Source organism: Oncorhynchus gorbuscha, linkage group LG10 (genome assembly GCF_021184085.1).
Source record: "Oncorhynchus gorbuscha isolate QuinsamMale2020 ecotype Even-year linkage group LG10, OgorEven_v1.0, whole genome shotgun sequence".
In the NCBI taxonomy this organism is placed as follows: domain Eukaryota; kingdom Metazoa; phylum Chordata; class Actinopteri; order Salmoniformes; family Salmonidae; genus Oncorhynchus; species Oncorhynchus gorbuscha.
In genome coordinates this window covers 2838223-2859318 of record NC_060182.1, presented here as the reverse complement: position 1 = coordinate 2859318, position 21096 = coordinate 2838223, and the positions used below count along the sequence as shown (strand labels likewise).

Genomic DNA, 21096 nt, shown 5'->3' with positions numbered 1-21096 from the left:
TCTGTCTCTCCCTCTCTCTGTGTCTCCCTCTCTCTGTCTCTCCCTCTCTGTTCCCTCTCTGTCTCTCCTCTCTCTGTCTCTCCCTCTCTCTGTCCCTCTCTGTCTCTCCTCTCTGTCTCTCCCTCTCTGTCTCTCCCTCTCTGTCTCTCCCTCTCTCTGTCTCTCCTCTCTCTCTGTCTCTCCCTCTCTGTCTCTCCTCTCTGTCTCTCCTCTCTGTCTCTCCCTCTCTGTGTCTCCCTCTCTCTGTGTCTCCCTCTCTGTCTCTCCCTCTCTGTTCCCTCTCTGTCTCTCCCTCTCTGTGTCTCCCTCTCTGTTCCCTCTCTGTCTCTCCCTCTCTGTCTCTCCCTCTCTCTGTGTCTCCCTCTCTCTGTCTCTCCCTCTCTGTCTCTCCCTCTCTGTCTCTCCCTCTCTCTGTCTCTCTGTCTCTCCCTCTCTGTTCCCTCTCTGTCTCTCCCTCTCTGTTCCCTCTCTGTATCTCCCTCTCTCTGTCTCTCCCTCTCTCTGTCTCTCCCTCTCTCTGTCTCTCCCTCTCTGTCTCTCCCTCTCTGTTCCCTCTCTGTATCTCCCTCTCTCTGTCTCTCCCTCTCTCTGTCTCTCCCTCTCTCTGTCTCTCCCTCTCTGTCTCTCCCTCTCTGTCTCTCCCTCTCTCTGTCTCTCCCTCTCTCTGTCTCTCCCTCTCTGTCTCTCCCTCTCTGTCTCTCCCTCTCCCTGTGTCTCCCTCTCTCTGTCTCTCCCTCTCTGTCTCTCCCTCTCTGTCTCTCCCTCTCTGTCTCTCCCTCTCTCCCTCTCTCTGGCTCTCCCTCTCTCTGGCTCTCCCTCTCTGTCTCTCCCTCTCTGTCTCTCCCTCTCTCTGTCTCTCCCTCTCTCTGTCTCTCCCTCTCTGTCTCTCCCTCTCTGTCTCTCCCTCTCTGTCTCTCCCTCTCTGTGTCTCCCTCTCTCTGTCTCTCCCTCTCTCTGTCTCTCCCTCTCTCTGTCTCTCCCTCTCTCTGTCTCTCCCTCTCTGTCTCTCCCTCTCTCTGTCTCTCCCTCTCTCTGTCTCTCCCTCTCTGTCTCTCCCTCTCTCTGTCTCTCCCTCTCTGTCTCTCCCTCTCTGTGTCTCCCTCTCTCTGTCTCTCCCTCTCTGTCTCTCCCTCTCTGTCTCTCCCTCTCTCTGTCTCTCCCTCTCTGTTCCCTCTCTGTGTCTCCCTCTCTCTGTCTCTCCCTCTCTCTGTCTCTCCCTCTCTGTCTCTCCCTCTCTCTGTCTCTCCCTCTCTCTGTCTCTCCCTCTCTGTGTCTCCCTCTCTCTGTCTCTCCCTCTCTGTCTCTCCCTCTCTGTCTCTCCCTCTCTCTGTCTCTCCCTCTGTGTCTCTCCCTCTGTGTCTCTCCCTCTCTGTGTCTCTCCCTCTCTGTGTCTCTCCCTCGATGCAGGAAGCCAGAGAAGGGTATACAGTACCTGATAGAGAGAGGCTTCGTATCGGACACACCGGTAGGCATCGCCCGCTTCATCCTGGAGAGGAAAGGACTGAGCAGACAAATGATAGGAGAGTTCCTGGGCTGCAGACAGAAACAGTTCAACAAGGACGTACTGGAGTGAGTGGCGAACCAATCAACTGTTCTGACTGCAACCAATCAACTGTTCTGACTGCAACCAATCAACTGTTCTGTCTGACTCTAACCAATCAACTGTTCTGACTGCAACCAATCAACTGTTCTGTCTGACTCTAACCAATCAACTGTTCTGACTGCAACCAATCAACTGTTCTGACTGCAACCAATCAACTGTTCTGACTGCAACCAATCAACTGTTCTGACTGCAACCAATCAACTGTTCTGACTGCAACCAATCAACTGTTCTGACTGCAACCAATCAACTGTTCTGTCTGACTCTAACCAATCAACTGTTCTGACTGCAACCAATCAACTGTTCTGACTGCAACCAATCAACTGTTCTGACTGCAACCAATCAACTGTTCTGACTGCAACCAATCAACTGTTCTGACTGCAACCAATCAACTGTTCTGTCTGACTCTAACCAATCGACTGTTCTGTCTGACTCTAACCAATCAACTGTTCTGTCTGACTCTAACCAATCAACTGTTCTGACTGACTCTAACCAATCAACTGTTCTGACTGCAACCAATCAACTGTTCTGACTGCAACCAATCGACTGTTCTGTCTGACTCTAACCAATCAACTGTTCTGACTGCAACCAATCAACTGTTCTGACTGCAACCAATCAACTGTTCTGACTGCAACCAATCAACTGTTCTGACTGCAACCAATCGACTGTTCTGTCTGACTCTAACCAATCAACTGTTCTGACTGCAACCAATCAACTGTTCTGTCTGACTCTAACCAATCGACTGTTCTGTCTGACTCTAACCAATCAACTGTTCTGACTGCAACCAATCAACTGTTCTGTCCGACTCTAACCAATCAACTGTTCTGTCTGACTCTAACCAATCAACTGTTCTGTCTGACTCTAACCAGTCAACCAGACAACTGTTCTGTCTGACTCTAACCAATAAACTGTTCTGACTGCAACCAATAAACTGTTCTGTCCGACTCTAACCAATCAACTGTTCTGTCCGACTCTAACCAATCAACTGTTCTGTCTGACTCTAACCAATCAACTGTTCTGTCTGACTCTAACCAATAAACTGTTCTGACTGCAACCAATCAACTGTTCTGTCCGACTCTAACCAATCAACTGTTCTGTCCGACTCTAACCAATCAACTGTTCTGTCTGACTCTAACCAATCAACTGTTCTGACTGCAACCAATCAACTGTTCTGTCCGACTCTAACCAATCAACTGTTCTGTCCGACTCTAACCAATCAACTGTTCTGTCTGACTCTAACCAATCAACTGTTTTGTCTGACTCTAACCAATCAACTGTTCTGTCTGACTCTAACCAGTCAACCAGACAACTGTTCTGTCTGACTCTAAACAGTCAACCAGACTCTCCCTCTCTTCATCCTATCTCACTCTTTCCATCCTTCCTCCCTCTCTCCCTCTCTTCATCCTCTCTTCATCCTTCCCTCCCTCTCTCCACCCTCCCTCCCACTCTCCCTCTCTTCATCCCTCCTCCCTCTCTCCTCTCTCCTCTCCCTGTCCAGTTGTGTGGTAGATGAGTTGGACTTCTCAGGGATGGATCTAGATGATGCCCTCAGGAAGTTTCAGGCCCAGATTAAAGTCCAGGGAGAGGCCCAGAAGGTGGAGCGACTGATCGAGGCTTTCAGGTAACAGTAGGATTATGGACTATAGCATGACCTGTGGATTTATAGACTTTTTTTTTGGGGGGGTAGTTTGTGTTGTGCACAAGAGTATTCATCTAGTATTTTCTTTAATAAAAAATAAAAAATCTGCTTCATATCTAATCTCCCTCTGCCCCCCCCCCCTCACCTCCAGTCAGCGGTACTGTGTGAGTAACCCGGTGCTGATCCGACAGTTCCGGAACCCCGACACCATCTTCATCCTGGCCTTCGCTATCATCCTCCTCAACACAGACATGTACTCTCCCAACGTCAAACCAGAGAGGAAGATGAAGTTGGAGGACTTCATCAAAAATCTCAGAGGTGAGGAAGATGCTGACTGGTTTTTTTTTCAGAACCTGAGGTAAAATAACTTGTTTTTACTTCTTCTCTCTTACTCCTCAAAACAGACAACCATAGTGTATATGTCTATTTCTCTCACTTCATTGGCCAATCGCAGACTTTCCCCTTCTATCCACCTCGTCATCTCTACCTCTTCTTCTACAGAACGTTAGGGAATGATTTATAGCAGAGTAGTATAGTAGTATAGTAGTTCCTTTTCTCTGTTTTGATAAACACACTCTCCTCTGTGTGATATGTTTCCTTAGGAGTGGATAATGGCCAGGACATTCCCAGAGACCTGTCACTCTCCTCTGTGTGATATGTTTCCCCAGGAGTGGATAATGCCCAGGACATTCCCAGAGACCTGTCACTCTCCTCTGTGTGTGATATGTTTCCCCAGGAGTGGATAATGCCCAGGACATTCCCAGAGACCTGTCACTCTCCTCTGTGTGATATGTTTCCCCAGGAGTGGATAATGGCCAGGACATTCCCAGAGACCTGTCACTCTCCTCTGTGTGATATGTTTCCTTAGGAGTGGATAATGCCCAGGACATTCCCAGAGACCCGTCACTCTCCTCTGTGTGATATGTTTCCCCAGGAGTGGATAATGGCCAGGACATTCCCAGAGACCTGTCACTCTCCTCTGTGTGATATGTTTCCCCAGGAGTGGATAATGGCCAGGACATTCCCAGAGACCTGTCACTCTCCTCTGTGTGATATGTTTCCTTAGGAGTGGATAATGGCCAGGACATTCCCAGAGACCTGTCACTCTCCTCTGTGTGATATGTTTCCTTAGGAGTGGATAATGGCCAGGACATTCCCAGAGACCTGTTAATAGGAATCTACCGTCGGATAGAGAAATGGGAGCTACGCACCAACGATGACCACGTGTCCCAAGTACAGGCTGTGGAGAAGGTTTTGGTTGGAAAGAAGCCTGTAAGTCGACATACAGTAGAAATGGGTTTGGATTCCTCTATTGACGTTTATATCCAATCGAAAGTGATTATCTTATTTTAGCATTTTATGAAAGTGCAGATTTATGAATGGTATATGGTATATCACTGTAGTTAGTAAGAAACATGGGGATGGTGTGCTGCTTTAAATGTTTAATAAACTTGTTATCTTCAGAGACAAGTTGGAGAAAATGCCCTTTGAAAGACTGACGAGATTTTCACACTTTCTAGAGAGTTCTTGTTTTGTGTACGCCCATTCAGCGTTGTTAACGCCCTCTTAAGCCTTAGCCCCACCCACAACGTGTAAACATGTGAGTCAGCATGCTATTGTCCTCCAGGAAATAGTCTCTCTACTTAAACCCGGCTAAATTCAGGACAGCAATATGTTTGTTGAGAGCTGTAGCAACACTTCTGCATTTGTCCAAAAAAAGCTATATTATAATATAATATATATTTCCAAAAAAAGCTATATTATAATATAATATATATTTCCAAAAAAAACTATATTATAATATAATATATATTTCCAAAAAAAGCTATATTATAATATAATATATATTTCCAAAAAAAGCTATATTATAATATAATATATATTAAAAAAAAAAAACATATTATAAGATAATATATATTTCCCAAAAAAGCTATATTATAATATATATTGACAAAAAAAGCTATATTATAATATAATATATATTTCCAAAAAATCTGCAGTTGTAAAGATGATCTATGTGCTGACCAGGGACCAGCCCCCATTCTGTTATGGACAGACCAATCGGGAATCATCTCTCGGCACGTCCAACCACACCATTATCTCGAGCCAATCATGACTAGCCAGGAAGCATCCTGTTTTCTCCCTGTATAGCTCTGTGCTTTCTCCTTAGCCAAACTCATCATTATAAAATGTTTGTTCATATTTGCAGATCCCAGACCAGTTTGTTTTTAAAATCCCATACTGTAGACAGAAGTTATACCCCCCCCCCCCCATGGTTAGTGAGGAAAACCCCATACTGTAGACAGAAGATATACCCCCCATGGTTAATGGGGAAACCCCCATACTGTAGATAGAAGATATACCCCCCATGGTTAGTGGGGGACACCCCATACTGTAGATAGAAGATATACCCCCATGGTTAATGGGGAAACCCCCATACTGTAGATAGAAGATATACCCCCATGGTTAGTGGGGGACACCCCATACTGTAGGTAGAAGATATACCCCCCACCCCTTGGTTAGTGGGGAAAACCCCATACTGTAGGTAGAAGATATACCCCCCCATGGTTAGTGGGGAAAACCCCATACTGTAGATAGAAGATACACCCCCCTTGGTTAGTGGGGAAAACCCCATACTGTAGATAGAAGATACACCCCCCTTGGTTAGTGGGGAAAACCCCATACTGTAGATAGAAGATACCCCCCCCCATGGTTAGTGGGGAAAACCCCATACTGTAGATAGAAGATACACCCCCTTGGTTAGTGGGGAAAACCCCATACTGTAGATAGAAGATACACCCCCCTTGGTTAGTGGGGAAAACCCCATACTGTAGATAGAAGATACACCCCCATGGTTAGTGGGGACACCCCATACTGTAGATAGAAGATACACCCCCATGGTTAGTGGGGAAAACCCCATACTGTAGGTAGAAGATATACCCCCCCTTGGTTAGTGGGGAAAACCCCATACTGTAGGTAGAAGATACACCCCCCCTTGGTTAGTGGGGAAAACCCCATACTGTAGATAGAAGATACACCCCCCTTGGTTAGTGGGGAAAACCCCATATTGTAGATAGAAGATATAACCCCCCTTGGTTAGTGGGGACACCCCATATTGTAGATAGAAGATATAACCCCCCACCCCATACTGGTTAGGTTAGTGGGGACACCCCATACTGTAGATAGAAGATATACCCCCCTTGGTTAGTGGGGGACACCTCATACTGTAGATAGAAGATATACCCCCCCCCATTGGTTAGTGGGGGGGACACCTCATACTGTAGATAGAAGATATACCCCCCTTGGTTAGTGGGGGACACCCCATACTGTAGATAGAAGATATACCCCCCTTGGTTAGTGGGGAAAACCCCATACTTTAGATAGACTCAAATTGTGCCTGATATGAAGTCGGATTCTGTAAACATTTATGCTTAATTGTATATTTGAGCTGGTAAGCCTGAACTACAAACGAACCTTTCTGTGTTGTGTAGGTCCTCTCGCTGTCCCACCGCAGACTGGTGTGTTGCTGTCAGCTGTACGAGGTGCCTGACCCGAACAGAAGCCAGAGGACTGGAGTCCACCAGAGAGAAGTCTTCCTCTTCAACGACCTGCTCGTGGTAAGACTCACCTGTGAGCCCTCGGATTGGTTACGTGTGAGGCACATAGTGGGCCAACACGCTTCACAGGATAGAGGAGAGAGAGAGTTTTGTTAATGCTGAGAACAGAATGTACACTATATGTTTTAAAAACAGCTTAAAATGTTCTCTGAACGTCACTAATACTTTTTTTTGTGTTTCTTTTTTTATGGACTGTTTTCTTAACGTTACCATGAGGAAACCTTTAGGAAACGTTTTAAAGTACTGAAAAATTCCCACGTTGTTTATTAATGTTCTCTGAAAACAACTTGAGAACATGACTTTAAATAGAACCATGAGGAAACCTTTAGGAAACGTTATTAAAGTACTGAAAAATTCCCACGTTGTTTATTAATGTTCTCTGAAAACAACTTGAGAACATGACTTTAAATAGAACCATGAGGAAACCTTTAGGAAACGTTATGCTTAATTAAAGTACTGAAAAATTCCCACGTTGTTTATTAATGTTCTCTGAAAACAACTTGAGAACATGACTTTAAATAGAACCATGAGGAAACCTTTAGGAAACGTTATGCTTAATTAAAGTACTGAAAAATTCCCACGTTGTTTATTAATGTTCTCTGAACTATTAGAGAACATTCCCCAATTTCAAACCAGTTGGAGAACGTCCCTCGCTCGAACATTATTCAAAATAGAAATGTTTGAACTTTTTAGGAAACGTCTCGTTAAAGTAATGAAAAACCAAAACAATAAATATCAAGCTCCTTAAAGGTGCCGAGAATTTGACCAAAAACTGAGCAACTATCCTGCCCCATTCCCAGAACGTCGTGGGAAGGTTTGTTCATAAGACAACCATTCTCTCACCAAGCTCTAAGAAATATATGGTTCTCTGAACGTTATGTGTTAGCTGGGATCCCTTACTTTGTCATTTAGGTGGTAAGGTTAGCTGGGATCCCTTACTTTGTCATTTAGGTGGTAAGGTTAGCTGGGATCCCTTACGTTGTCATTTAGGTGGTAAGGTTAGCTGGGATCCCTTACTTTGTCATTTAGGTGGTAAGGTTAGCTGGGATCCCTTACTTTGTCATTTAGGTGGTAAGGTTAGCTGGGATCCCTTACATTGTCATTTAGGTGGTAAGGTTAGCTGGGTGGGATCCCTTACATTGTCATTTAGGTGGTAAGGTTAGCTGGGATCACCTTACCTTGTCATTTCGGTTGTAAGGTTAGCTGGGATCCCTTACTTTGTCATTTAGGTGGTAAGGTTAGCTGGGATCCCTTACAGTTTCAGTCCTTCCCCCTGGTGAAGTGTGTGTGTGTGTGTGTGTGTGTGTGTGTGTGTGTGTGTGTGTGTGTGTGTGTGTGTGTGTGTGTGTGTGTGTGTTTGTCATTTAGGTGGTAAGGTTAGCTGGGATCCCTTACGTTGTCATTTCGGTGGTAAGGTTAGCTGGGATCCCTTGGTCTTTGTCATTTAGGTGGTAAGGTTAGCTGGGACCCTTACTTTGTCATTTAGGTGGTAAGGTTTTGCTGGGATCCCTAGCCACGTTGTCATTTGCATTGTGGTAAGGTTAGCTGGGATCCCTTACTTTGTCATTTAGGTGGTAAGGTTAGCTGGGATCCCTTACTTTGTCATTTAGGTGGTAAGGTTAGCTGGGATCCCTTACTTTGTCATTTAGGTGGTAAGGTTAGCTGGGATCCCTTACTTTGTCATTTAGGTGGTAAGGTTAGCTGGGATCCCTTACGTTGTCATTTAGGTGGTAAGGTTAGCTGGGATCCCTTACTTTGTCATTTAGGTGGTAAGGTTAGCTGGGATCATGAAGAGACGTCCCTCTTCTCCTCTACAGGTAACCAAGATCTTCCAGAAGAAGAAGACCTCTGTGACATACAGTTTCAGACAGTCCTTCCCCCTGGTCGAGATGCACGTTCACATTTTCCAGAAACAATGTAAGTGTGTGTGTGTGTGTGTGTGTATGTGTGTGTGTGTTGTGTGTGTGCGTGCGTGCGTGTGTGTGTGTATATATGTGTGTGAGCTATATCCAGATTCTCCACCCTCCTCCCAGCGTGTGTGTGTGTATATATGTGTGTGAGCTATATCCAGATTCTCCACCCTCCTCCCAGCGTGTGTGTGTGTATATATGTGTGTGAGCTATATCCAGATTCTCCACCCTCCTCCCAGCGTGTGTGTGTGTGTGTATATATGTGTGTGAGCTATATCCAGATTCTCCACCCTCCTCCCAGCGTGTGTGTGTGTATATATGTGTGTGAGCTATATCCAGATTCTCCACCCTCCTCCCAGCGTGTGTGTGTGTATATATGTGTGTGAGCTATATCCAGATTCTCCACCCTCCTCCCAGCGTGTGTGTGTGTATATATGTGTGTGAGCTATATCCAGATTCTCCATCCTCCCAGCGTGTGTGTGTGTATATATGTGTGTGAGCTCCACCCTCCTCCCAGCGTGTGTGTGTGTATATATGTGTGTGAGCTATATCCAGATTCTCCACCCTCCTCCCAGCGTGTGTGTGTGTATATATGTGTGTGAGCTATATCCAGATTCTCCACCCTCCTCCCAGCGTGTGTGTGTGTATATATGTGTGTGAGCTATATCCAGATTCTCCACCCTCCTCCCAGCGTGTGTGTGTGTATATATGTGTGTGAGCTATATCCAGATTCTCCACCCTCCTCCCAGCGTGTGTGTGTGTATATATGTGTGTGAGCTATATCCAGATTCTCCACCCTCCTCCCAGCGTGTGTGTGTGTATATATGTGTGTGAGCTATATCCAGATTCTCCACCCTCCTCCCAGCGTGTGTGTGTATATATGTGTGTGAGCTATATCCAGATTCTCCACCCTCCTCCCAGCGTGTGTGTGTGTATATATGTGTGTGAGCTATATCCAGATTCTCCACCCTCCTCCCAGCGTGTGTGTGTGTATATATGTGTGTGAGCTATATCCAGATTCTCCACCCTCCTCCCAGCGTGTTATGGATATTAAATCATAGGATTGGTGTAAACATTAGCTGGAGGGAATTTCACCCTTGTTAATAGCCATGACAGAAAGTGTTCAAGTGCACACTATAGGGTGCAGAATGGGGAGGCAGTATGTTTCTCTCCGGCCATCTGTCCCTCCATCTGTCCCTATCTATCTATCTATCTATCTATCTATCTATCTATCTATCTATCTATCTGTCTGTCTATCTATCTATCTATCTATCTATCTATCTATCTATCTATCTATCTATCTATCTATCTATCTATCTGTCTGTCTGTCTGTCTGTCTGTCTGTCTGTCTGTCTGTCTGTCTGTCTGTCTGTCTGTCTGTCTGTCTGTCTGTCTGTCTGTCTGTCTGTCTGTCTGTCTGTCTGTCTGTCTGTCTGTCTGTCTGTCTGTCTGTCTGTCTGTCTGTCTGTCTGTCTGTCTGTCTGTCTGTCTGTCTGTCTGTCTGTCTGTCTGTCTGTCTGTCTGTCCCTCTCTTTCCCTCTCTTTCCCTCTCTCCCTCTCAATTCAAGGGGCTTTCTTGGCATGGGAAACATGTGTTAATTGCCAAAGCAATCTCTGCTATAAATACATCCCCGTATCTATTCTCTGATCACAGCACAGAGGAGGCCATTTTAAACCTTGGTCCTGTTTAATGACCCTCGATAATTACATTTATGTCTATTTCTTTCATTGCTGTACATGACATGCCATTTATTTATTACTATAATTGCATTCTCACCACTATAACACAACTACATTATAGTTTGTAAATTACAACCATATGATTGTGGTATTTATTGGATGGTTAGTTGTATGTGGGTGTTTGTGTGAAGACACCTCTTCTCTGGTGAAGACTGTGATTCAGTCCTCTTTCCTTTGCGGTACCTCTGACCAGAACCCTATGAGATGTCCACTGCGTCTGTACGACATGTGTTAATCAAGTCTCCTCTCTGGTGAAGACTGTGATTCAGTCCTCTCTCCTTTGCGGTACCTCCTCTCTCCCCTGCAGACTATCCCCACGGTATTCGTCTGACGTCAGCCAACCCTGGCGGGGACAGGAAGGTTCTGATCGCGTTCAACGCTCCGAGCCAGCAGGACAGAACGCGTTTCACCTCCGACCTGAGAGAGAGCATCGCTGAGGTGCAGGAGATGGAGAAATACAGGGTGGAGTGTGAGTAGGACTATACAGGGTGGAGTGTGAGTAGGACTATACAGGGTGGAGTGTGAGTAGGACTATACAGGGTGGAGTGTGAGTAGGACTATACAGGGTGGAGTGTGAGTAGGACTATACAGGGTGGAGTGTGAGTAGGACTATACAGGGTGGAGTGTGAGTAGGACTATACAGGGTGGAGTGTGAGTAGGACTATACAGGGTGGAGTGTGAGTAGGACTATACAGGGTGGAGTGTGAGTAGGACTATACAGGGTGGAGTGTGAGTAGGACTATACAGGGTGGAGTGTGAGTAGGACTATACAGGGTGGAGTGTGAGTAGGACTATACAGGGTGGAGTGTGAGTAGGACTATACAGGGTGGAGTGTGAATAGGACTATACAGGGTGGAGTGTGAATAGGACTATACAGGGTGGAGTGTGAGTAGGACTATACAGGGTGGAGTGTGAGTAGGACTATACAGGGTGGAGTGTGAATAGGACTATACAGGGTGGAGTGTGAGTAGGACTATACAGGGTGGCGTGTGAGTAGGACTATACAGGGTGGAGTGTGAATAGGACTATACAGGGTGGAGTGTGAATAGGACTATACAGGGTGGAGTGTGAATAGGACTATACAGGGTGGAGTGTGAGTAGGACTATACAGGGTGGAGTGTGAGTAGGACTATACAGGGTGGAGTGTGAGTAGGACTATACAGGGTGGAGTGTGAGTAGGACTATACAGGGTGGAGTGTGAATAGGACTATACAGGGTGGAGTGTGAGTAGGACTATACAGGGTGGAGTGTGAGTAGGACTATACAGGGTGGAGTGTGAATAGGACTATACAGGGTGGAGTGTGAGTAGGACTATACAGGGTGGAGTGTGAGTAGGACTATACAGGGTGGAGTGTGAGTAGGACTATACAGGGTGGAGTGTGAGTAGGACTATACAGGGTGGAGTGTGAGTAGGACTATACAGGGTGGAGTGTGAGTAGGACTATACAGGGTGGAGTGTGAGTAGGACTATACAGGGTGGAGTGTGAATAGGACTATACAGGGTGGAGTGTGAATAGGACTCCCTCCACCTCCAGGGTGGAGTGTGAGTAGGACTATACAGGGTGGAGTGTGAATAGGACTATACAGGGTGGAGTGTGAGTAGGACTATACAGGGTGGAGTGTGAGTAGGACTATACAGGGTGGAGTGTGAGTAGGACTATACAGGGTGGAGTGTGAGTCCAGGACTATACAGGGTGGAGTGTGAGTAGGACTATACAGGGTGGAGTATGAGTAGGACTACCCTACAGGGTGGAGTGTGAGTAGGACTATACAGGGTGGAGTGTGAGTAGGACTTACAGGGTGGAGTGTGAGTAGGACTATACAGGGTGGAGTGTGAGTAGGACTATACAGGGTGGAGTGTGAATAGGACTATACAGGGTGGAGTGTGAGTAGGACTATACAGGGTGGAGTGTGAGTAGGACTATACAGGGTGGAGTGTGAGTAGGACTATACAGGGTGGAGTGTGAGTAGGACTATACAGGGTGGAGTGTGAGTAGGACTATACAGGGTGGAGTGTGAGTAGGACTATACAGGGTGGAGTGTGAGTAGGACTATTCAGGGTGGAGTGTGAGTAGGACTATACAGGGTGGAGTGTGAATAGGACTATACAGGGTGGAGTGTGAGTAGGACTATACAGGGTGGAGTGTGAGTAGGACTATGGACAGGGTGGAGTGTGAGTAGGACTATACAGGGTGGAGTGTGAGTAGGACTATACAGGGTGGAGTGTGAGTAGGACTATACAGGGTGGAGTGTGAGTAGGACTATACAGGGTGGAGTGTGAGTAGGACTATACAGGGTGGAGTGTGAGTAGGACTATACAGGGTGGAGTGTGAGTAGGACTATACAGGGTGGAGTGTGAGTAGGACTATACAGGGTGGAGTGTGAGTAGGACTATACAGGGTGGAGTGTGAGTAGGACTATACAGGGTGGAGTGTGAGTAGGACTATACAGGGTGGAGTGTGAGTAGGACTATACAGGGTGGAGTGTGAGTAGCACTATACAGGGTGGAGTGTGAGTAGGACTATAATGTGATTACATATACCTTCTAGAGCAAAGTAATCCTTTCCCACTTATTCTCTACTCACTTCTTGCTCTCTTCTCTCGTTCTCTCTCGGTCACCCTCTTCCTCACCCTCCTCCTCTCTTTCTCTTCTCTCTTTCTCTCTCTCGCCCTCTTCCTCACCCTCCTCGTCTCTTTCTCTCTCTCGCCCTCTTCCGCACCCTTCTCCACTCTCTCTCTCCCTCTCTCTTCCTCCTCCTCTCTCTTTCTCTCTCTCGCCCTCTTCCTCACCCTCCTCCTCTCTTTCTCTCTCCCTCTCTCTTCCTCCTCCTCTCTCTTTCCTCCTCTCATCCTCCCTCCCTACTCCCCTCTTTCTTCCTCCTCTCCTCCTCCCTCCCTACTCCCCTCTTTCCCCCTCTCCTCCTCCCTCCCTACTCCCCTCTTTCCCCTCTCCTCCTCCCTCCCTACTCCCCTCTTTCCTCCTCTCCTCCTCCCTCCCTACTCCCCTCTTTCCTCCTCTCCTCCTCCCTCCCTACTCCCCTCTTTCTTCCTCCTCTCCTCCTCCCTCCCTACTCCCCTCTTTCCCTCCTCTCATCCTCCCTCCCTACTCCCCTCTTTCCTCCTCTCCTCCTCCCTCCCTACTCCCTCTTTCCCCCTCCATCCTCCCTCCCTACTCTCCTCTTTCCTCCTCTCCTCCTCCCTCCCTACTCCCCTCTTTCCCCTCTCTTCCTCCTCCCTACTCTCCTCTTTCCTCCTCTCATCCTCCCTCCCTACTCCCCTCTTCCTCCTCTCCTCCTCCCTCCCTACTCCCCTCTTTCTTCCTCCTCTCCTCCTCCCTCCCTACTCCCCTCTTTCCCCCTCCTCCTCCCTCCCTACTCCCCTCTTTCCCCCTCTCCTCCTCCCTCCCTACTCCCCTCTTTTCCTCCTCTCCTCCTCCCTCCCTACTCCCCTCTTTCCTCCTCCTCTCCTCCTCCCTCCCTACTCCCCTCTTTCCCCCTCTCCTCCTCCCTCCCTACTCCCCTCTTTCCTCCTCTCCTCCTCCCTCCCTACTCCCCTCTTTCTTCCTCCTCTCCTCCTCCCTCCCTACTCCCCTCTTTCCCCCCTCTCCTCCTCCCTCCCTACTCCCCTCTTTCCTCCTCTCCTCCTCCCTCCCTACTCCCCTCTTTCCCCCTCTCCTCCTCCCTCCCTACTCCCCTCTTTCCTCCTCTCCTCCTCCCTCCCTACTCTCCTCCTCCCTCCCTACTCCCCTTTCTTTTCTTCCTCCTCTCCTCCTCCCTCCCTACTCCCCTCTTTCCCCCTCTCCTCCTCCCTCCCTAGACCTACTCCCCTCTTTCCTCCTCTCCTCCTCCCTCCCTACTCCCCTCTTTCCCCCTCTCCTCCTCCCTCCCTACTCCCCTCTTTTCCTCTCTCCTCCTCCCTCCCTACTCCCCTCTTTCCCCCTCTCATCCTCCCTCCCTACTCTCCTCTTTCCTCCTCTCCTCCTCCCTCCCTACTCCCCTCTTTCCCCCTCTCATCCTCCCTCCCTACTCTCCTCTTTCCTCCTCTCATCCTCCCTCCCTACTCCCCTCTTTCCTCCTCTCATCCTCCCTCCCTACTCCCCTCTTTCTTCCTCCTCTCCTCCTCCCTCCCTACTCCCCTCTTTCCCCCTCTCCTCCTCCCTCCCTACTCCCCTCTTTCCCCCTCTCCTCCTCCCTCCCTACTCCCCTCTTTCCTCCTCTCCTCCTCCCTCCCTACTCCCCTCTTTCCTCCTCTCCTCCTCCCTCCCTACTCCCCTCTTTCTTCCTCCTCTCATCCTCCCTCCCTACTCCCCTCTTTCCTCTCCTCTCCTCCTCCCTCCCTACTCCCCTCTTTCTTCCTCCTCTCATCCTCCCTCCCTACTCCCCTCTTTCCTCCTCTCATCCTCCCTCCCTACTCCCCTCTTTCTTCCTCCTCTCCTCCTCCCTCCCTACTCCCCTCTTTCCCCCTCTCCTCCTCCCTCCCTACTCCCCTCTTTCCCCCTCTCCTCCTCCCTCCCTACTCCCCTCTTTCCTCCTCTCCTCCTCCCTCCCTACTCCCCTCTTTCCTCCTCTCCTCCTCCCTCCCTACTCCCCTCTTTCTTCCTCCTCTCCTCCTCCCTCCCTACTCCCCTCTTTCCTCCTCTCATCCTCCCTCCCTACTCCCCTCTTTCCCCCTCTCCTCCTCCCTCCCTACTCCCCTCTTTCTTCCTCCTCTCATCCTCCCTCCCTACTCCCCTCTTTCCTCCTCTCCTCCTCCCTCCCTACTCCCCTCTTTCCTCCTCTCCTCCTCCCTCCCTACTCCCCTCTTTCCTCCTCTCCTCCTCCCTCCCTACTCCCCTCTTTCTTCCTCCTCTCCTCCTCCCTCCCTACTCCCCTCTTTCCTCCTCTCCTCCTCCCTCCCTACTCCCCTCTTTCCCCCTCTCCTCCTCCCTCCCTACTCCCCTCTTTCCTCCTCTCCTCCTCCCTCTCTACAGCGGAGTTGGAGAAGCAGAGAGGAGTGATGAGGCCTGTTGTGGCCGGTTCTGACGGTGGTGGTCCCAGCGGCGGCGTGAAGGCGGTGAACGGCACTCTGGGTAGGCCCAGTCTGGACGACAGCTATGCCTCTGCAGATGGACTCAAACGTACTGCGCTCAGCTCATCACTGAGAGACCTAGCAGACACAGGTATGTACACACACACACACACACACACACGCACACGCACACGCACACGCACACGCACACACACACACACCTGGGTGAAATACTTGGGTGACATACTTACTTTATAATATGTATACCACTGGGTATCCTAGTGGTTAGAGTGTTGGACTAGTAACTGAAAGGTTGCTAGATCGAATCCCCGAGCTGACGAGGTAAAAATCTGTCATTCTGCCCCTGAACAAGGTAGTTAACCCACTGTTCCTAGACCAGTTTACCCACTGTTCCTAGACCAGTTAACCCACTGTTCCTAGACCAGTTAACCCACTGTTCCTAGACCAGTTAACCCACTGTTCCTAGACCAGTTAACCCACTGTTCCTAGACCAGTTAACCCACTGTTCCTAGACCAGTTAACCCACTGTTCCTAGACCAGTTAACCCACTGTTCCTAGACCAGTTAACCCACTGTTCCTAGACCAGTTAACCCACTGTTCCTAGACCAGTTAACCCACTGTTCCTAGACCAGTTAACCCACTGTTCCTAGACCAATTAACCCACTGTTCCTAGACCAGTTAACCCACTGTTCCTAGACCAGTTAACCCACTGTTCCTAGACCAGTTAACCCACTGTTCCTAGACCAGTTAACCCACTGTTCCTAGACCAGTTAACCCACTGTTCCTAGACCAATTAACCCACTGTTCCTAGACCAGTTAACCCACTGTTCCTAGACCAGTTAACCCACTGTTCCTAGACCAGTTAACCCACTGTTCCTAGACCAGTTAACCCACTGTTCCTAGACCAATTAACCCACTGTTCCTAGACCAGTTAACCCACTGTTCCTAGACCAATTAACCCACTGTTCCTAGACCAGTTAACCCACTGTTCCTAGACCAGTTAACCCACTGTTCCTAGACCAATTAACCCACTGTTCCTAGACCAGTTAACCCACTGTTCCTAGACCAGTTAACCCACTGTTCCTAGACCAATTAACCCACTGTTCCTAGACCAGTTAACCCACTGTTCCGAGACCAATTAACCCACTGTTCCTAGACCAGTTAACCCACTGTTCCTAGACCAATTAACCCACTGTTCCTAGACCAGTTAACCCACTGTTCCTAGACCAATTAACCCACTGTTCCTAGACCAGTTAACCCACTGTTCCTAGACCAGTTAACCCACTGTTCCTAGACCAGTTAACCCACTGTCCCTAGACCAGTTAACCCACTGTTCCTAGACCAGTTAACCCACTGTTCCTAGACCAGTTAACCCCTGTTCCTAGACCAGTTAACCCACTGTTCCTAGACCAGTTAACCCACTGTTCCTAGACCAGTTAACCCACTGTTCCTAGACCAATTAACCCACTGTTCCTAGACCAGTTAACCCACTGTTCCTAGACCAGTTAACCCACTGTTCCTAGACCAATTAACCCACTGTTCCTAGACCAGTTAACCCACTGTTCCTAGACCAATTAACCCACTGTTCCTAGACCAGTTAACCCACTGTTCCTAGACCAGTTAACCCACTGTTCCTAGACCAGTTAACCCACTGTTCCTAGACCAGTTAACCCACTGTTCCTAGACCAGTTAACCCACTGTTCCTAGACCAGTTAACCCACTGTTCCTAGACCAGTTAACCCACTGTTCCTAGACCAGTTAACCCACTGTTCCTAGACCAATTAACCCACTGTTCCTAGACCAGTTAACCCACTGTTCCTAGACCAGTTAACCCACTGTTCCTAGACCAGTTAACCCACTGTTCCAAGGCTGTCATTGTAAATAAGAATTTGTTCTCAACTGACTTGCCTAGTTAAAAAAATGTAAAATACAATTGTTATAAATATAATCTTATCAAAAACAACCTTATGAATAGCTTTTCACTGGCAGTTTGTGTAATTAAATATATCTAGACATCTACAATGTTGAATATCTTGTCTGTCATACAGACATCTACAATGTTGAATATCTTGTCTGTCATACAGACATCTACAATGTTGAATATCTTGTCTGTCATGCAGACATCTACAATGTTGAATATCTTGTCTGTCATACAGACATCTACAATGTTGAGTATCTTGTCTGTCATACAGACATCTACAATGTTGAATATCTTGTCTGTCATACAGACATCTACAATGTTGAATATCTTGTCTGTCATACAGACATCTACAATGTTGAATATCTTGTCTGTCATGCAGACATCTACAATGTTGAGTATCTTGTCTGTCATACAGACATCTAAAATGTTGAATATCTTGTCTGTCATGCAGACATCTACAATGTTGAGTATCTTGTCTGTCATACAGACATCTAAAATGTTGAATATCTTGTCTGTCATACAGACATCTACAATGTTGAGTATCTTGTCTGTCATACAGACATCTAAAATGTTGAATATCTTGTCTGTCATGCAGACATCTACAATGTTGAATATCTTGTCTGTCATACAGACATCTAAAATGTTGAATATCTTGTCTGTCATACAGACATCTACAATGTTGAATATCTTGTCTGTCATACAGACATCTACAATGTTGAATATCTTGTCTGTCATGCAGACATCTACAATGTTGAATATCTTGTCTGTCATACAGACATCTACAATGTTGAGTATCTTGTCTGTCATACAGACATCTACAATGTTGAATATCTTGTCTGTCATACAGACATCTACAATGTTGAATATCTTGTCTGTCATACAGACATCTACAATGTTGAATATCTTGTCTGTCATGCAGACATCTACAATGTTGAGTATCTTGTCTGTCATACAGACATCTAAAATGTTGAATATCTTGTCTGTCATGCAGACATCTACAATGTTGAGTATCTTGTCTGTCATACAGACATCTAAAATGTTGAATATCTTGTCTGTCATACAGACATCTACAATGTTGAGTATCTTGTCTGTCATACAGACATCTAAAATGTTGAATATCTTGTCTGTCATGCAGACATCTACAATGTTGAATATCTTGTCTGTCATACATTCAGAGAAGAAATCAATAGACTCCTCGACATGTGAAAACGAAGTGATTTGAAACAAAGCGTTTGCCACAGAACAGTCATTCGTCAGGGCACTGTACAGACATTCTGCCTGAAGGTCACAGCCAAGGCCTGCTGAGTTGTGAGGGAGTGAATTGTTAATTATAGATCAGCTCGTGCTCCACAGAAAGCGAGCGATGTCACAGGAACTGTTATTGCAGCAGGTTGACGTTTATAAATGGACTGAGTCTGGTCCTTGAGGCAGAACTGAGCGAATTTCCGTTAGATGGGCCAGTTGGTAAGTCAAAATTGGCTATAAGAATGATGAATGGCATTTTATTTTCGTGACAAATCGCCATTTGGTAACCCAACCCTTATGGGAATAACTGACACAAAAGCAAACATTAGAATAATTCACTGTGGTAATTAAATGATCATTCTTCTTCCTGTGTTCTCTGCAGTGAACATCACATAAAGAGTGAAAAGAAAATATATATATTGTCACGTCCTTCCTTTCTTTTTATGTCTCTATTTTAGTTTGGTCAGGGCGTGAGGCATTCTATGTTTTGTGTTCTGTGTTTTCTATTTCTATGTGTTTGGCCTGGTATGGTTGCCAATCAGAGGCAGCTGGCAATCGTTGTCTCTGACTGAGAACCATACTTAGGCAGCCTGTTTTCCCACTATGAGTTGTGGGTGTTTGTTTTTGATTCATTGTTCCGGTTATAATAAACAACATGGACACTTACCACGCTGCACATTGTTCTGGTTATAATAAACAACATGGACACATTGTTCCGGTTATAATAAACAACATGGACACATTGGTCCGGTTATAATAAACTTCATGGACACTTACCACGCTGCACATTGGTCTGGTTATAATAAACAACATGGACACTTACCACGCTGCACATTGGTCTGGTTATAATAAACAACATGGACACTTACCACGCTGCACATTGGTCCGATATTTCCTCCTCCTCAGAAGAGGAGAAACGTATATATATATATATATATATATTAAATACATAATAAATTGTTTTGTTTTTTACTACTCTAGGGATATAATTTTTCTTTCAATGTCCTGTTAAATGGCACATGTGTTAATATAGAGTGTGTATAGGCTTGTCTCCCACATGAATGTTCTCTTTGTGCCAGACTGGATTCAAGTGACTTTTGTTCATCTTATATATCTATATATGAATATTGTTTTTCTTTCAATATCCTCATTGAAGTAATAATTATATCCCTAGAGTAGTAAAAATATTCATATGTAGATATATAAAATGAACAGAAGTCACTTGAATCGAGTCACAAAGAGAACATTCATGTTGGAGACAAGCCTATACACACTCTATGTTAACACATGTGCCATTTAACACACAGAAGATGAATGTAATTTAATTATCGGTCGTCCTTAATTATTTTATTTCAGGCTTTATCAAAATATTTAGCAAATGGAAATACACACGTGACAAGAAAACATTTCAGTTTCCCCTCGTGACTCTACATAATACCAGGATATATCTGGTCTGTCTCCATAATACCAGGGTATATCTGGTCTGTCTCCATAATACCAGGGTATATCTGGTGGTCTGTCTCCTCATGACTACATAATACCAGGGTATATCTGATGGTCTGTCTCCTCATGACTACATAATACCAGGGTATATCTGGTCTGTCTCCTCATGACTACATAATACCAGGGTATATCTGGTCTGTCTCCTCATGACTACATAATACCAGGGTATATCTGGTCTGTCTCCATAATACCAGGGTATATCTGGTCTGTCTCCATAATACCAGGGTATATCTGGTCTGTCTCCATAATACCAGGGTATATCTGGTGGTCTGTCTCCTCATGACTACATAATACCAGGGTATATCTGATGGTCTGTCTCCTCATGACTACATAATACCAGGGTATATCTGGTCTGTCTCCTCATGACTACATAATACCAGGGTATATCTGGTCTGTCTCCTCATGACTACATAATACCAGGGTATATCTGGTCTGTCTCCTCATGACTACATAATACCAGGGTATATCTGGTCTGTCTCCTCATGACTACATAATACCAGGGTATATCTGGTCTGTCTCCTCATGACTACATAATACCAGGGTATATCTGGTCTGTCTCCTCATGACTACATAATACCAGGGTATATCTGGTGGTCTGTCTCCTCATGACTACATAATACCAGGGTATATCTGGTCTGTCTCCATAATACCAGGGTATATCTGGTCTGTCTCCATAATACCAGGGTATATCTGGTCTGTCTCCATAATACCAGGGTATATCTGGTGGTCTGTCTCTGTCATGACTACATAATACCAGGGTATATCTGATGGTCTGTCTCCTCATGACTACATAATACCAGGGTATATCTGGTCTGTCTCCTCATGACTACATAATACCAGGGTATATCTGGTCTGTCTCCTCATGACTACATAATACCAGGGTATATCTGGTC

General features: G+C 46.4%; 1 protein-coding gene across 4 annotated transcripts in view; it reads left to right on the top strand.

Annotated features, from left to right (window-relative positions):
• Nucleotides 1-21096, top strand: part of LOC124045451 (IQ motif and SEC7 domain-containing protein 1-like) — a 118984-nt gene that overhangs the window by 82980 nt on the left and 14908 nt on the right. For all 4 annotated transcript variants that reach the window (XR_006840859.1, XR_006840858.1, XM_046364748.1 and 1 more), the window contains exons 5-12: nucleotides 1408-1569; nucleotides 3099-3221; nucleotides 3391-3557; nucleotides 4372-4511; nucleotides 6731-6856; nucleotides 8674-8773; nucleotides 10814-10975; nucleotides 15476-15664. Coding sequence is in view for 2 of the 4 variants with exons in the window: in XM_046364748.1 (XP_046220704.1) it covers nucleotides 1408-1569; nucleotides 3099-3221; nucleotides 3391-3557; nucleotides 4372-4511; nucleotides 6731-6856; nucleotides 8674-8773; nucleotides 10814-10975; nucleotides 15476-15664 (1169 nt within the window). In the remaining 2 variants the exon portion in view is untranslated. The remainder of the gene's footprint in view (nucleotides 1-1407; nucleotides 1570-3098; nucleotides 3222-3390; nucleotides 3558-4371; nucleotides 4512-6730; nucleotides 6857-8673; nucleotides 8774-10813; nucleotides 10976-15475; nucleotides 15665-21096) is intronic.